The 18231-nt window shown below is 38.5% G+C and overlaps 1 protein-coding gene across 1 annotated transcript in view; it reads right to left on the bottom strand.

The window, feature by feature from the left end:
- Window positions 1–18231, bottom strand: part of RSBN1L (round spermatid basic protein 1 like) — a 54504-nt gene that overhangs the window by 24527 nt on the left and 11746 nt on the right. Inside the window, exons 2-3 of the mRNA XM_076364174.1 lie at window positions 16605–16718; window positions 1404–2047 (exon numbers count right to left, since the gene is read on the bottom strand). Of these exons, the coding sequence (XP_076220289.1) occupies window positions 1404–2047; window positions 16605–16718 (758 nt within the window). The remainder of the gene's footprint in view (window positions 1–1403; window positions 2048–16604; window positions 16719–18231) is intronic.

The following is an 18231-nucleotide window of genomic DNA, read 5'->3' on the forward strand; positions in this document are numbered from 1 at the left end:
CTATTTCTTTAGGGCAGATACTGCAAGCTATGCTTGCACTAATGCTGCCCGAGACAACAGGTTGGACTTAAAAGAACATACTTACAAGGACAGATCCAGCTTTTTTTATATAAAATGACCCAAGACAGAACAGCTTTGGGTAGCTGCCCATAATATGTTCTGTGATTTTTACTATTAAAGTAATGATTCAGGTTACATACTAAGAAAAAAAATAGTGAATGTATTCACAGGATATTCACATTCCATGGCAGTAGATGTTTTCTTAACCAGCACTGCAAATGTTCTCTTGCAGCAACATTTCAGCTCTGCATATCCTTGTGCATAACACACACCTGAAATTTGTCAATAAATACAAGTGTTCCATGCAAATGTTTATGTAGTTGAATGAAAAAAAAAGGCATGTTTTTCGTCAAAAAGATGACAGTATAACTTACACTTGAACTCTTCATAATTGTCTAGAAAGTGAAGACTAAAATAGTCTAAAGGTGTTCCATACAACAACTAAATTCACAAAAAGGGAGTTACACAGGCAATTATGAGCTAAAGTTGATATACTGAAAAACAGGATTGAGTTTCTTCATAAATTGTTTCAGAATATCTGTATGGGCTTTACATAATACCCTCATCACCAAGGTGGCAATCTAAGAAAGTTAGAATTCCCCCCCCCCCCCCGAACTTAAGACCTGAAATAAATAATTTATACGCAACAATAATCTAGCAAGTTAATAAATAGCAGAGGTGATGTTTAATCAGTAGCTGCTGTTAAGAGAGTATACAGTAATTGCTCTTCAGAAAATAAAAAAAGAAAATAAAAGATTCAAAAGCTGCCTGCCATTTTGCCACATAATTTAACAGCTTTCAAGAGAACACAGTTAATGGGGGGAAATGCAAAAATGTAAGGATCAAATTAGTAGCTACGTTAACCACCATTAAGTTCTCCTTTAAGGATGGATTTAGAAGCCTCAAGCTACAAATGCAACTAATTTACTGTGCCCTACACAGGTTTTATGTATAACATTGTTCTATGTATTAAAGCATTTCAGTTTTATGAAGAAGTTCATACAGACAAACTACAGTTCAAATGCCCAGATAGCCGCAGCTAAATCATTTTCACCCTCCAAAACTCAGTTAAGCTTCAGCTACAGAAACAAATCCAAAGAAACCTACATACGCACACATGCATGCAAACACTTCCCCTCCCCCATAAAATCCAACTTTATGTCTGAGTTAATAGGCTCCTTATCTTTATTATTGCAGAACTAAATTACTTAAAGAATTCCCTTGTTTCTAGTCTTCTGTCATCCACACAGCACAGCTAATAGTAACTGTATTCCAAAAAAACCCATTCACAATTGTTTGAAACCATTATATGACTTTAGAAAGTAAAATGTATAACCTCTTACCTGAGCATGAAAATTTGACATAGTCGTTGTCTCTATATCTTTCTTTCCCAAAATCTCCATTTTCACTGGTGAATTGGGAAAATTAAACGAAAAGTAGTCTAAAAAGTCAGGTAAATAAGTAGCTGCCCCATGAACAATACCCATTACATAGTAAGCTGCACAGTTTTCATTTTCACTAAAAACCAGACCCACAAACTCTTCTGCAAATCTCTCCATCTCCACAGGAGATAAGTGGGAGAGTTCATTACTGTAGGCATGGATAACTGATGCACCTCCATTAGGCTGGTGCTCAATATGAATCAGCTGTTTGAACTCCAATGTGTCCAACCTTTTGAGTTTATTTTGAACCCGTGGCTCCTTTAACGAGACAAATGGAAACTCACTGTTCTCTGGTATCTTGGACTCACAGTCCTTCTTGGGATCCATATTTTTCCCATTGAAATCCTTAAGATGATCATCTATGATGCCTTTGGCTTCCTGATCCTCAATATCAGAAACCAATCCTGAGCAGATGGTCTGAATGGACTTGCTGTACATTTTTGGACGCTTCCTCTTCTCGTTCTCTTTATGTTTCTTTTTCTTTTTCTTCTTAACTTTTTTAATCTGTAGCTCTTCTGCATTGGTTTTTGGTTTCTCCTTCCCACCTGTTGAGAGGGAAAAAAGATCTCTTAAGTATCTTCATATACAAAATACGTATTTAAAGATCAGGATTCAAAGTTACCAAAACCCTCACCACGGCACACAAAGACCAGAGATCAATACCAACGGTCACAACGTGTATCTTATTGAAAATGAGTAGTAAGAGACACCTGCCATGTTCACATTATGACTGACAAATAAAAGCTGGGGTGGGAGGGGGCAGAAGTAACAAAAAAAAAAAGTTTCTCAAGGCTGTTTTCATGATGAGTCACAATCCTTAATCATACCCTTTAACTGGTCATCAGCAATTACTATACCAGAAAGTTCAGAGACATTATACAACAGCTGTCAAACATTGCCAAACAAGGGGTTTATAAACAGTCAATGAATATCAACCATCATCAGCAAGCTGTTCACAAGATGCCACTGCCAGAACCTACCTTGCCAGATGGCTTTACATGGTCATTCTTCCAGAACTAAATAAACTTTGTTGAAATACATGTGGAAACATCTAAAAACTGACCCTATACTTTAAAAAAAAAAACAACAACAAAACAAAAAACCAAACAACCGCCAAAACCCAAAACCTCACAAAACAAAAACTAGCTTCAAGTTTATATAATATGCAAGCTGAACTGAAAACAAACTGTAATGGCCTACAGCCAAAAAGTACTCATTTGGGGATAATGTGTTCAAGTGATTCCCAAGGTAAACATTCTCCCTTGTTTTAAAGTGTTTTTCTTCAAGTGCTTTTGGGTTTGTTTTTTGGGGTTTTTTTCAAGTAATAAACACAGTAGCAAAAAAAAAAAAAACTTCTGTCACTACAATGCCCTGAAGTCTAGCAGTTGAAATCACTTCATGATTTGATAAATCAAATTAGTGGGCATGTTACAGTGCAAAATTATATTCACAACAAGCGATTCAAGATCAGCAGGTTCAGACACAGAAGTTAGAAGTTTACTTAGAAATTGTGTATTTCATTGCAACACTAATCTCAAATTCACAAGAGTTAAGTTAGCCAGTCTCTGCTACCATGCTGTAGGAGACTATTTTCAGTTTGCAATCCTCAGCCCAAGCAATTCACAAGAGCCCTTAAAAAAAAAATCACAACAGTTGGTGCACAGAATGACACATTCTTGCTGATAATTAAGAGGTTTGGATATGGAAGGTGCAGATACTGGAAAGGAGAACAAGCAATTAAGACACTTGCCTCTGAGCCCTCTTGAGCTTTGTGACAGCAGCTACATACCTCTGGGATTTCTGAAGTGGAGGCAGGCGAGCTAGTTATCTCTCTAGCTTCTATTTTCTCATCTTGTAGAGGTGGGATGAAGTGCCCTGAGGTCACTCATTTCTTACTTAGCCCAAACAAGGAAGTGGGCTCTAGGATTTCTTAACCTAATCCACACAGTTAAGAGCTACAAAGACTCCCTTCACTCTAAATCAGATTTAACATAGCATACACTATGAGCACAATTTCACTTTTAGCTTACAAAGTTCAACTGCCAAAAGGCACAGTATCCTCATGAAAATCTGTCCTTTCATTAGGCTAAATTTAATGTAAAACCAGAGTGGGCCTCTGCAACAGGACTGCTTCATCTGGTAGATGCAATATTCCCCACTTCTTTGTTAACATCTTCCTTCTGCCACAAAAGTCTTTACACCTAGTGGGCATGGAAAGACCAGAAGGAGCAGCAACATGTGTACAACCAACTACCTCAACCTTAGAGGAGTCCTGAAAATAGTTCATTGAGGGTGCCAGGGTACTTGAGTGAAATGTCATCACCTGACAAAAATCACCTACTCCCACATTCTGGGGTATTGTAATGGTGTCATTATGGCACCAGTTCCATTTGGGGGGAAATGAAAACAAAGAAATTGTTTATGACAGTGAGAAGTTCCATATTATAGGCATAGAAATCTCAATCCAAACCTCAAAATACAGAATAGACAATTTTTACCCTCCTCCTGACTGCAGAAATACACAACTAGAGAGCATCCAAGAGTCTACAGGTATTTCAAACTCCTAAAAATGCTTTAACTTACCATTTCAAAACTTGTTTCACTCTGAACATGAAGATTTGTTGCTATACTGACTGATATAATAAAGTAAAACATTTCCAGATATTATATTAATTTGAATATAGAAAATATGGAATTATAGCACTGAATGCTGCAGCAAGGTAAGGCGGGGGAAGCAGGGTTACCTGTCAACCCACTTCACTTGTTCTCAAATGGAGCTCAGATTTTTGTAGGAACTAGACACTCAGATCTGGGACTTCATGCATGGCAGGGAAAGGATGGAAATTTATATTCATTGGGGTACAACGAGCAGTAAACTGGCAACAAATACAACAACGTCTAAGTTTAAAGCAAGAAGCTATTTGCTATGGCAACAGCCAAATTGCACTCTCATACTTTAGCGTATCTATAATCACTAAAGAATACCTTAAGACTGAAGATCAGTATCTGTAAGTCCTTGCTGAACATCCAGCTATTAAATTAATCCATTATTACTAGTTGAAATGTAAAGTACAGATTCATACCCATCTTTTATGTACCTGTGCAAAACTACCTCAAAAATTGTTGACTTCCATTTCTACAGTATGAGAAGGAAGATTATCTGAGTTCCCCTTTCAATCTGTCCCATTCCCTGCCTTTGATTATATCTTCCAAGAAGTTTTACTGACTAACAATCAGTTTTGTTTCACTCCTCCTGTAATATGTGGTGGCTGGTTTTTTAATCCATCACTTTATGTATTTCACAGATGCAGCTATAAAAAAAACCAAAAACTAGAAAAACCCCACCAACCACCCACCACTTTTAAGGTTACAAAACTACTAAACTACAAAACAGGCTTCCTAGAGAGGTGGTTGATGCCCCAAGCCTGTCAGTGTTTGAGAGGCATTTGGACAATGCCCTTAATAACATGCTTTAGCTTTTGGTCAGCCCTGAACTGGTCAGGCAGCTAGACTAGATGATCGCTGTAGGCCCCTTCCAGCTGAAATATGATGTTCTATTCTAATCATCAGTAAACAGCACTCAAAAGAGCAAAGCCATAGTCTCAAAAGCAGTGGTGCTTTTAACACAGAAACAACAAAAAAAAACCCCAATGTAACATACACAACTGAAATCAGATAGACAGAATGTAAATCAGTGTCAAATTATGTGAAGTTCACATAAACATATCCAAAAAGGTTTGTACTCAAAGCCAGTTGTAAAAATACGTTTTAGTTAACTTGGTATACACCTACGTAAGTACTCAAACACTTCTTAAGAGGGATTACACAAAGACATTTTTAAAGTGAAGAACATTTATTATTCTCTATGTTTGTTTTCACACCATCTCCATGAAACCTTCAGAAGGGAAAAAAGCTCTTAACCACAGGATAAAAATAATTCTTTTTCTGGTATCCAGCACAGTCCTCCTTCCATCTTGAAAAGAAATTTTCTGTTCAGCTTTAAATACAAATATTTTAATAATACAGACTGGTTTTACTTTTGATCACAGACTACAAGGGTTATGTCATTTACACATATATCAAGTAAAGTTCATCAGTACACGCTTTCCCAAATCATGAGAAGTTGCAAAAATGGCACGTGCAATTTGGAACCAAATAAATATTTGCTAGCAGCCTCTCATTTCCGAACACAACTCTCTTCTCTTCCACAGAACTTTTTAGATCTCTATATACCAAAAAGGATAGAACTGAGGCCATTTTTAATTCTGAAACACCTGGAAACCAAGAGAGCAACAATCACTGAAGGAACAAAAGGCTGTATAACAAAAAAACACCACAAGATCTACAATGGGAAGTAGCAGAGACCCCTGAACTGCTACTTGCAACTGGGAGGAGAGACAGAAAAATCAAAATGGGGAGTGTCTATCCTTGGGAGACAAAATATGAATCCCTTCTTTAAGGGTCTGAGCTACTGATGCCACTGGAGAGGAAAAAAGCCTTAAAACATGGAAGTCATAAGAGAAAGGGGGTTCCAAATGGGATTTTCTTTTTTTTTTTTTTAAAAACTGTACTAGAATTAAAGACTTCAAAAAAACCCAAACATACCAACAAGAGTAAAACTTAGTTCTCTAAATGCACTTCAAGCAGAAATGGAAAGGTAATGACTTCAAAAACAGATGAGTAGTTTTGAGCCGTTTTCAAATTCACACAAGCTTATGCTACTGCATACACAAGACAAATTCTGTCAAGAACTCTACTTCATTTTCATACTGGCAGCAAATGATGTACTTCGGGAAAAAAAAATTTAGGTATTTCAGACACTATTTCATAGAGAAAATGATATTTATATTATAATATTAAATTGAATGCTGAAAGAGTGGAAAAAAAATGTTAAACCCGTAATTATTTGTTCGGCCTTCAAATGTGGCTATATGATACAGCTGAGCAATCTAAGAGCTTATTGCCATAGATGGGTGAAGTCCAACTCCCCACTCTCCTCTGTCACTGCTCCTGGCACACAGTCCTACACCATTCCTGGTACTGACTGATGCTCATCTGATTGCACAGTAAATTAACTTAATGGCTCAGCAGAAAACTGTTCACTTTGCTGCTAGATTAGTGAACAGAATTGGTTCACAACATTGTCAGACAGGAACTAGAGCAGAGAGACCACCGATAGCAGGCAGTGAGGAGTAGCAGAACCCACCCCTCATCAGTGGCAGCAAACCACTTGATCTGCTTAGCTACACTGCCCACCACACCTTCATCTGTCCATCCCGAGCACTGAACAAGGCTGAATTTTTAAGGGTAAAAAAAAAATCCCCCCGGCTGCACACAACACTACCTTAACACATATGTGAGATAGGACCAAGTTCCTAGCAAACCTTAATAGAAAGTTTCCTAACCCAAAAGCTTGAACTTTTAAATTTAATGTTCAAGTCACCTTTTTAAAGGTAACGTTCTAGTACATTTAACTGTAATATGGATCAGACTACAATTTCTTCCCTGCCCTTTATTACAGGAAGTGTGTGGGTGGTGCTGTACAGTGCTTGTTCCCAATACTGCTTTGACATCAACGTATGCCCAACTTTAGAGTATTTGTGTTCAATTATTTTAGCATACAGCCAACGTTTTCCTGAGGAATACAAACAAAACGGAAAACTGATTTCTAGAAGTAGTATTTCTCAGAGCTTGAATAGAATTTCACAGAATGAGGAGGAGGCACGTTTCTAGCCTAAGGCTCCTGCTCTGCTGAATTTCAAATATCCACTCTGAAGTAGGTGTTTAAAGCTGATGAGAAGTTGCAAAGACTTCAATAGCAAAAGGAATTAGTTTATGAAATACTGGGGTTGTTATCAGCAATGCCCAATGAATTATTTTCATCTTATTCTTTTGTGTTAGCTGTAGAGAGGAACAGAAACACACTCCATTCAGTCACTCCTCTGCTGCATATATCAAAATACTTTAAAGCAAAATGCGCTGCTTCTTCCAAAACCAATAATGCTGCTTTGACACTTGGCTAACAGACACCAAAAAAAGAACAGCTGCCTTCAATGCGTCCATAGGGCAGTAATCAAGTTGCATCACAGCAGACATACAGAATTCGGTGAATACATAAGCAAGCAATCCAAAAGGCTAAATAAAGATCCAAACACTGTAAGACTGAGATATCCAAACTAGCTTTGTTTTAAGCAAGATTTGGCAGCAGCAGTGCAGTGCTTGATGCAAGCTAATTTACTTCACCTCTCAAGTAGTTACTACTGAGGTACATACTCACAACCCAAAACTTTCAAGACAGGTGTTTCAGAGAGACTTCACCAGCAATCACAATAAAAGGTGCATACATACACACAAACACACACCTGCTGGAATCTAATTTCAGCCCAGACAGCCATTTTGAAGTGCATGGCATCTTCTGTCTGTAGGTGTTCCGAGATGCATTTAGACAAGCACAGCTACTGAAACACTTATAAATAAAACAAAAAACTTTTTCCACTGCATGATTCAGAAACACGAGACAGAAGTAAGAATTTTCATTTGTATTAAAAAAGTCTTTTAGTTAAGGTAAGTCAGAGAACTGCTTTGGGACTCCAAGAATGAGGAATAATAGGGGCCAGGGGTGGGGAGAAGAACCCTCAGTACCCATAGACGTTTACAGGAACTCCCCTTGATCAGACATTAAAAAGCAGACTGAGCTCACACTTTACTGGAGTGTAAGAGACCAAAGAACAGCAAAATTTTAATTTTGCTACTGCTCTTATTTGGCTAGCAATATCTGCACGAGGATGGAGTTAGAAAACTTGCACTGTATTTTTAAAGAAGTTAGAAGAATGGAAATCTGTGTTCATTGTGTTCATGCATGCACATACTCAGCAATAAGAACTACCTCTAAACAACTTTTAACCATCTTCTAGGCAAGTCAGGCCTTACATACCACAAATACTTCTGCCACTGCTTACATCTACATGATAGGTAGATCTTCCAAGGTAACTCGGTGAATTTACTTCTTGTGGTGCCACAATATCCGTCAGTCACAGCACAGGACCTATTACTAAGGACTGAGATTCAGAACTGTTCTAATTTTATGCAAATAATCCAATGCTCTGTTATTACAAGATGATATGTACTTGCAATTTAAATTGATGCTAGACAGCTTGAACTCAAGTGTGAGCTTTTATAAGAAGAAAACTCAGAAGTTACCTGAAGTTTATGTTGTGTTTTGTCCATGAGATCGTTTGATCTGAAATTTTATGTAAGCAAGAGGCCACAAAGCTTTTATTTCTTTCAGTTGTTTCAACTAGAGCAGTGTTTCTCAACTTGGAGGTCACAGCCCCCAAAATTATTAGGGGGGGAACTTTAGATGTTTCAAAAAACACATTAATAACAACGCTAAATTGTTTTTTTCCCCACAGTTTCCTAGCTGACAGCTAGTAGCAGGAAGGGACAAACATTTTTAACTGCAGCCAGTAATTAAAGTCAGTTTTCACTTCCCCACTTTAGGAGAACTCAGTCAACAAAATTTAATAGAGCTGAGGAGTACTTGATGGGGGGTAGAAGCCCAGAGGAAAGAACATCAATGCAGAGAAGCCTGAACAGGGACCACATTTCCTAGATTTTTCAGCTGAACAGAAGGACTGGAACACAGCATCTTACTCCTCATTCTACAGCACATGAAGTCACAGCAATATCAACCAGCTGCAGGTATACTACTTGTTCTGCAGTGAGGGGTCAGCCTGGCTATTCCTGTCATCAGCTACAAAACGTTATTTAAGTCTTTGGCTTGGTCCTGTACCAACTATCTCCTACTGCAGTACTACAAGACGTTCTGCCTAGTACTCTCCAGTAAGGGGATAGGTAAGAAGTAACTTCCAATTAACAATCTTCACTTTCTTCCCATAGTCCCACGAGGCCAGACACATGACAAGCATTTTCTAGCATTCCCACTGCAATTCAAACTGAAACTACTGACATATTAGATTTATGATGACTTAGCTCTGCTAAAGCTCTTCAGGCTGAGTCTTTAAATAGCCAACACAAAAATCCCAGTTCAAACCACAGAAGTGTCCCCCTGGATCTGCCAATGAGTTTAAAGTTCATAACCACAAACAACTAAAAAATAGCTTAGAACAGGAGCAGCCAAGATGCCAGTCACCAACTAGTAAATAAATAAAATATGCAGCCCTAGAGAGTACGAGTGTTCTTGGAGGCATTGCTACTTACAGTAGCAAAAAAAATCAAAACAAAATATTAAAAAACCCAAAAACCAAAACACACACACCCAGCATAAGAAAAAACATGAGAAGCCTTGGTTTTTCTCATGGTTGTACTAGCCAGATAAGTTAAATAAGTGACAGAATTTTATATTTGATTTTAACATATCATGTATGATAAATTTATTTTTATATTTTTAATATATTTTAATATTTTTAATAAATATAATAATTTGATGAGCTAATGAAAAACATACTACAAAATGGTTCAAAAGGCTTAGAACAACTGACTTTCTAATAGAGTTAAAACACACACACAGAATTCTGAACAGACACAAAATGCACATAGTCACTCCGCAAATAAGGATAATGAGCAAGATCAACTGCCAACAGGTTGAAAAGCTAATAGACCGTGTGCTGAAAATAAACATAACTTCAAGGTGTCTCAGTACACAGCCCAGGAAACAAACTAAACAGCAGGAATACAACTGAGAACTGACAGCTATCTTGTTCTATTTATAGGTTGAGAGCTTGAGTATTAAACATCAGAAGAGTCAAGCCTAAAATACATTAAATAACCCTATTTTATGTTGTCTCAGCTCTCCTGGAAGTTGAATAGTCACAACCACCTTGAGAACAGCTATTCAAGATTTTCAGAAAGTGATGCTTCTAGGTATACAAACACAGGATGTGATAAAAGTTGCTACAAGGATATACATTGACTTCTACTACGTTTAGCTCATTAATATAACTGTCTCTTACCCATCAGAGCCACACAGGAAGATCCTAACATGCTTCCTCCTATACCCTTTCCAACAACTGCACTTTTCATGAAAGCTTCAACGGGATGTTGTAAGATAAGCAGAGATTCATAAAGTGATAAATAAAAAGAATTATAAAGCTCTAAAATATTTTCAGTTAATTCTTCTACATCAAACAGTCTGAAAATAAAGTCTGCAAACAGTCTCTGGAGTTTGGTCATCTGAGTTACGACATTAAATATATATACACACATAAAATTATAGATTAACTATTTTATGTACTTTATAAAAGTATTTTTAAAAGCAGCAATCTATTATTCCTTCCATACTTCTAAATCTCTACTCTCCAAATAAATCATCATACAAAATAAAAACCGTAACAGAAATCCCACCTAGACTGAAAGCAAGGATAGAAACTTGTGGAAGAGATTTCTGTTCAAAATTATAGGTCTCCATATGAGAATGAGAATCTGTGAGACGAATCATGCAGGACAAAACTTTTGTGCAGTTCCACATGTCTGGATCTTAAAATACACTATGGGGTGAAAAAGCGCTGATTTAATCATCTTAATTCAATGAAGCCTTCCACTTCAAGCAGTAGAGACAGCAAACACTCCGCTACCAGCATTTTTCATGCTGCTATAGAAGAACTTTAAAGACAGTAAAGTAACCCACACAGAACCAGACCTCTTTTCTGAACTGACCATCACAGTATTTTAATTAGTCTGTGGCATGGAAATTAGAACTGAAACCCACTTCACATATACAATACAATCACAGGGCAAAACAAAAATATTTTGTGTGCACCCAGCCTAGCAACTTACCCAAAGACATTTACTAGCAATAAGCTGGAGGTAGAAACACTGTTCTCAAAGGAAGAGCTCCTATAAATGTGACAGCATTGCAATTCTCTCTAAAGTATTATCTTTGAATTCTTTGTCTTTGAAATAAAGTAATTAAAAAAACTACAATTATTTCCAGTCTTCACCATAAAAGGAAGTTCCAAATACCATCTATTAAAAAAATGTAAAGGTTCATAAGAATGTATGATTAAAATAAATGTCATTTCTCCCAGAAGAATAAAAAAAGCTTTAGAAAACAATTTGTACTTACATATGTTCATACCAGCACGATAGAGATGTTTATTCTCGTTTCTTCCCTGCATTTTGGCATTCCATAAACCAAGGCATTTAATCTTGCAGAAACACACACTAAGAGTTTCTCCTACTGCATTTTTAGAAATTGCTGTGCTCTGATATAAATAATGAGAAAAATGGGACTTTTTTTTTTTAAAGGGAAAACACAAATGGGACTGTTTACAAATAAGCCTATTAACCCTTTTTCTTTTTGCAGGACCTCCAGTAACCCTCAGCTATGTCACACTGGCATGAATTTTTTTTGTATGAAACTTTCAATTTCTAAAAGGTAACTTTTTCATTATGCAGATTTTTTGAAAAGCACCTTTACATCACTTATTTCCTGAATTTTTAACAATACGCATGTGCCAAGCAGCTTTTTTCCAAGAACTGAGCTCTTCCGTCCACATAACAGATTGAGAGAAAAAGGGACAATTATATAGCCTTATTCTACAGAGAATACATCTGCAAGTGCAAAATGATGACAAAAAAACCTCTTCATTCTAGATGCATAAGAAAAGCCATGAGGCTCTCTGAAAGAGCCAAACACATTTCCTTTAGCAGCCTCAGGAACTGCAAAAATAACCTTTTTAAGAGTTGCCCTTCTCCAACGTGGGCAAGTTTTACCATTGCTTTCAACAGAACGGCAACCCAAGTTTAGGCAGATGAACAGCTCGCATCCCTAAGCTTCTTAATATAAGTAACTCTTCCACATTCAGCTCAAAACACCAAAATCGGGCTTACGCACAAACTCTCTGTCAAAAGGCATCAGTCCCTCAGTACTGACTACTTCTTCTACAACTAGCCACCTTTTATCTTGGACAGCTAGTTTAACTGTCTGAAGTCAGGCAGGCTATTACCTCCACCCCCTCAATGAAAGTAAGTCACAAACAAAAGAAAAAACAAAAAAGACAAAAATCAAAATACTAACAATATTCTCAACATAAGAAAAGCATTCAGCAGATGGTCAGAGTAACATTTCACAACAAGATATAGATCTAATGCCTAGAAGAAGGAAATAAGCTGTCTTTAGAGACCAGCACTGTAGTCTCTTAACACACACACAAAAAACCAACCACAAAACCGAAAACCCAAAGAAAAGGAAAGTAGACTAGTTCCAAACCTTTGCTCCTGAGCCCACACAGTGAATTCTGAGCTCAGAATAAAAGAGCTTGGAGCTTAACTTTTGCTCCAGAGGAAGGAGATATCCTTAGATGAAGAGTTAATTATGTTTGAGAAGGTCACAGAGGCACTGACCACTAATACATATAAGAAGTTGCATCTTAAAGCATTTTTGCCTTTGCTCTCTTGCCCTCAGCTTTCAGGATATAAAGCTAGATCAGCAGAAGGAATCAGGAAGTGTTATACAAACTTCACAGCACATACAAGCACATCCAGTCAGATTCTGGAGGCCCACAGAAGACATCCAGAGCTGCTGTTCTGAACAGGATACAAGCCCAGCGGAAAGGATCTGTCTGCTCTAAATCACTGCTCTCCTGACACACTCCCTTCTTTCCCTAAACTAGGGAGTCAATTTTGCAGGATACTGGCAAACCAAACATAGCCTCTACAAAACACTTCCTGACAACATCTTAAAGAAAACCTAAAACATGATACTTGACTGGTAACATCAGATCTATGAAATAGGGATAAGGCACCTAATGCGCTTGTAGCACTGTTCTCTGTGAGAATAACCTATCCTGCTACTCAACTAGCTCAGAACAGCAGAGGTGTTCTAACACAGCCCCTGTGCATATGCTTTTTTACATTAACTTGAAAATAAAGCACCATTTGAGGCCCAATATCCCCATTACGTATCTTTTATTAAATCTGTGTAACAAGACTTGTTGTCTTTGCAGCTTCCACGTCATGTGCTGAATGGCAACAGAACTAGGACACAGGGTAAAAAAAGGCTGGTATGCAAACAAAACCTGAAGAACCTCACTGTTGAGGCAGTTAAGGGTTGCCCAGTATCTCAACCACCAACTTCCTTTCATGCTCGGCAAAGACAAGCCACATCTGTTCTTTTCACAGGCAGTCACCAGCTTACACATTCCTCATGGTCTAAGCCGATACCTTGAGATCTGACCAACACAGGTTTTAAGCTGTCATAGTTGCTAATACAGTTACTTGGAGCTGTGCGTAGAGCATAATATGTGAGGTAGTAATTACAGGGTTCCGTGCCTCTGACCTCGTATGAACATATTGAAGATAATATTTTGTTTGGGGGGTTTCAGTTCTTTGTTTGTAAATGAAATCCTACAGCAGACAAGATAACAGAAAAATATATCAGGAATTTGTTCCTAACTTCAAAAGCAGAGTCTGAAAATAACAGATTAAAAAATATTTGGTCTACTTAAATAAGCAACATCCTCACAGAAAAGCTGATGCAGCATGACCTAGATAAGTGAAGAATGAGGTGGTTCAAGAACTGGCTTAACTGCCATGCTCAAAGGGTTGTGATCAGCAGCACAGAGGCCAGCTGGAGGACAGTCGCTACTGGAGTAACCCAGACATTGATACCTTGTGCCAGTACTGTTCAACATCTTCATTAACGGCCAGCATCGTGGGACAGAGCACACCCTCAGCAAGTTTGCAGGAGATACAAAACTGGAAGGAGTGGTTGATGCACCAGAGGGTTGCGCTGCCAGTAAGAGGGACCTTGAGAGGCTGTAGAAATGGGCCAACTCAGTGGAGTCACGAAGTTAACACTGGGATGCGCAAAGCCGTGCACCTGGGAGGAATAACCCTGTGCACCAGCACAGGCTGGGGACCAACTGGCTGGACAGCAGTCCACCAGAGGAGGACTTGGGGGTCCTGGTGGACGACAGGTTAACCAGAAGCCACCAGTGTGCCTTTGTGGCAAAGCAGGCCAGCAGCCTCCTGGACAGGATTAGGGGTAGCGCTGCTAGCAGGTTGAGGGAGATGATTCTTCCCCTCTGCTCATCACTGGTGAGACACATCTGGAGTATCATGTCCAGTTCCGGGCTTGCCAGCCCAAGACAGATGTGGGCATACTGGAGCAAGCCCAGCAAAGGGCCCCGAAAATAATTAAGGGAGCAGAGCATCACTCACACCAGGAGAGGCCGAGCAGCGAATTGCTCAGCAGGGGGAAAAGCAAGGAGGAGGGAAGAATATTTATCAGTGTGTACAAATACCTGATAAGACAGTGTAAAAATGTAGCCAGAGTCAGAAGTACTGAGGTTTGAAGGGACTTCTTGATATCATTTAGTCCAATCCCCCTGCTCAAGCACAGTCACCTAGAGCAGGCTGCCCAGGACTGTGTCCAGTCAGGTTTTACAACCTCTGTAGGCAACCTGTGCTAGTACTCAACCACCCTCACAGTAATAAAGTTTTTTTTCTTACATTCAGACAGAATTGCACATGTTTTAATTTGTGTCCACTGCCTCCTGCCTTGCCACTGATCACTGCTGAGAAGAGTCTAGCTCCACCTTCTTCATTCCCTTCCATCAGGTGTTTACACACACTGATGACATCCCCCCCCCTTGAGCCTCCTCTTCTCCAGGCTGATCAGTCCCAGCTGTCTCAGCCTTTCCTCATAGGAAAGATCATAGAATAGAATCACAGAATAGTTTGGGTTGGAAGGGACCTCTAAAGGTCATCTAGTCCAAATCCCCTGCAATAAGCAGGGACATCTTCAACCAGATCAGGTTGCTCAGAGCCCCGTCCAACCTGACCTTGAATCTTTCCAGGGATAGGGCATCCACCACCTCTCTGGGCAACCTGTGCCAGTGTTTTACCACCCTCACCGTAAAAGATTTCTTCCTTATATCTAGTCTAAATCTACCCTCTTTTAGTTTAAAACCATTACCCCTTGCCCTATCCTAACAGGCCCTACTAGATGCTCCAAGACCTTTCACCATCTTTGGCCGTGTGATGGACTCACTCCAGTAAGTCCGTATCTTTCTTGTACTGGGGAGCCCAGAACTGGACACAGTGCTCCAGGTGCAGCCTCAGCAGTGTTGACGAGAGGAGAAGGATGACCTCTCTCAACCTGCTGGCAATGCTCTTCCTTCCAGCCCAGGATACTGTTGGCCTTTTTTTGCCATGAAGGTACACTGCTGGCTCACAGTCAGCTTGTCTACCAGAGCCCCAAGGTCCTTCTCAGCAAAGCTGCTTTCCAGCTGGTCAGCCCCCAGTATGTACCAGTGCTTGGGGTTATTCCTTCCCAGATGGAGGACTATTCTCAGAGGTATCCAGTAACAGGACAAGAGGTAAAGGGTATAAACTGAAATAAAAGAAATTCCCTTTAAACATAAGACAACACTTTTTCACTGCAAGAGTGGTCAAATACTGATACTGGTTGTCCAGAGAGACTGTGGAGCCTCCACCCTTGGAGATACACAGAGTCTGAGAGTCCTGGGCAACCTGCTCTAGTTGACCCTGCTTTGAGCAGCAGCATTGGACTAGGTCCCTTCCAACCTCAACTACTGTACAATTCTAAGATTCAGTGGATGTACAATCAAGTGTGAGAACATGACCTTAATTATATTCCATTACAGTAAATGAAGTTGAAGAAATCAGCCAAAATTAAGACTGCCTGTTGCACATATTTTTTTATTATTTGACAAAGTTCCTGAATTATAACTCCTTAGTTATTCAGTTCTGTGTATTTAATGTTAGATGTAAAATGTGACATGGATTCACTTTTCTTCTCCACAATATATAAAATGATAACCTCCTTCAGTAACTGCAGAGATGTAGGTATCGCCAACATTATTACTTGAAGTACTAGTCTTTACTACTACTGTATAAGCAACATTGTGGCGATAGTTATATTTTTAATCTCCAGTACCTAACTCCGTTGACAAAAAATTAACATTTATAGTTAAGTTTTAATTTGCAACCCTCATACCAACTAATCAGGGAAAATGGCATTTAAGCTAAATGAAAAACACAGTATTAAAACTCAGTATCCAATCACAAAGATTTTAAAGCACTGGAATGAAATACCACTACATAGTTTGAACCTACCTTTCTGCAATAATTTGACCTCTCCATTTTCTTTCTTGATTTCATTCATTATTTTGTGCTTCTTCTTCTCTTTTTGCTTCTTTTCCCTTTCTTTAATTTTGTCTTTGATTTGAGCTGAAATGCAAATATTTTACCATTAAGTAAGAACGGAAAACTAGTTGTCGCATGCACGTTTCATATTACTCTTATGTAAGCTCTGTTAAGAGGATAAAAGGAGGAGTTACAAGGAAATCCCAGTACTTATAAATATAAAAAGCTAATATTTATCTGTTGCATAATCCAACATAAGCTTATTTAACTCAGACAAGTTTTGTTTCTATTATGTTAGAACTGTATGCAACAACCCAGCATGTTAACTGTATACAGTTCACAATTTTTGCTTACTCTTACTACCCTCTGCTCTTATTTTGCATCTGTAGTCAGCTCTTATTTCTTGAAATTCAAATTACACGCACTAGATAAAAAACGAGGAAAAAAAGAGTATGGTTTGTATTTTCCTGGGTGCACATATACACTAGAAACCTCACATAACTATCTTCACATAGTCTAAACTTAAAGGCTTTTGCAAGCAGCTCAGAATGAAGACTTAATTTGTCAGCTTCAAAGTCTTTTACATTAAGTTCACAGGCTACAGTAATGCATTAATAGCAGTAATATGTAACAGAAACACATGAAATGTGCTGTATTTACACAGCAGATATAATGCACTGGTGCTTCCCTTGCTTACCTACAATCAGCAACAGCTTATCTGAGCAGTTTCATTATTCATTTACTTCCTTGTCAAGCCACTCCAGGTTCTTAAATCCTTGTCATACAAAAGCAGAGCCTTTAGGCATGCTTTCTACATGAAACATACTAGACCCAGAAGAATTCCTAATTTCAAGGAGTAATCTTTTCAAGTCAAGTTTAGATTTACTTTTGAGGCCAAGCATTTACAGAAGTCAGATTTTACTAGGCTTAGATGCACTGCAGCTAGCACATCATGCCTAGTTTCTTGGCCTGAAGCCAAGTACCTGCTCCAAGATTTTACTGGCTTCTTAACCTCCGCAGGGAAAGAGGAAATCTGATTTCAAGCTTCTACATAATGTTATGCTTCAGAATGCTTACTCAATAATACAGCTGAGAGACAATCCTGCTATTTTATTTATGGTACTTGCATTATAAACCCCACATGGAAAGAAAGAAATCCAATTACTTTTCCTCAAGCATTCACATAAATAGAAGCAGCAGGTATCCTCACTACTAACAAATCAGAAGTATTGCTCAGAACCAAACCAAAGAAAGCCTTTAATTCTAGAAGACAATATACAGTGTCCCATAACCAAACTATTTATAAAGCATATTAACAGTTAAACAAAAGGTGCAAAGGGTTGACAGTAATCCACATAAATGAATACTGTAACAATGACTACTGTAACAATGACTCCACAGCATTCATATCTTTCCTTTTAGGAGTTTTCTAGTAAGGCTTGAACACTAGCCTTGAACACACTTGAACCCTAGCAGTTGTTAGGATGAAGAACATATTTTGGGAAGAGCCTAAGAAAGAAAATAAAAACCAAAAGAGATGGCAATTGAGATATGTCTGCTGTCTATCCACAGATCAAGATAAGCCGTGGGGAGAGAA

Source organism: Aptenodytes patagonicus, chromosome 1 (genome assembly GCF_965638725.1).
Source record: "Aptenodytes patagonicus chromosome 1, bAptPat1.pri.cur, whole genome shotgun sequence".
NCBI classification, from domain to species: Eukaryota; Metazoa; Chordata; class Aves; order Sphenisciformes; family Spheniscidae; genus Aptenodytes; species Aptenodytes patagonicus.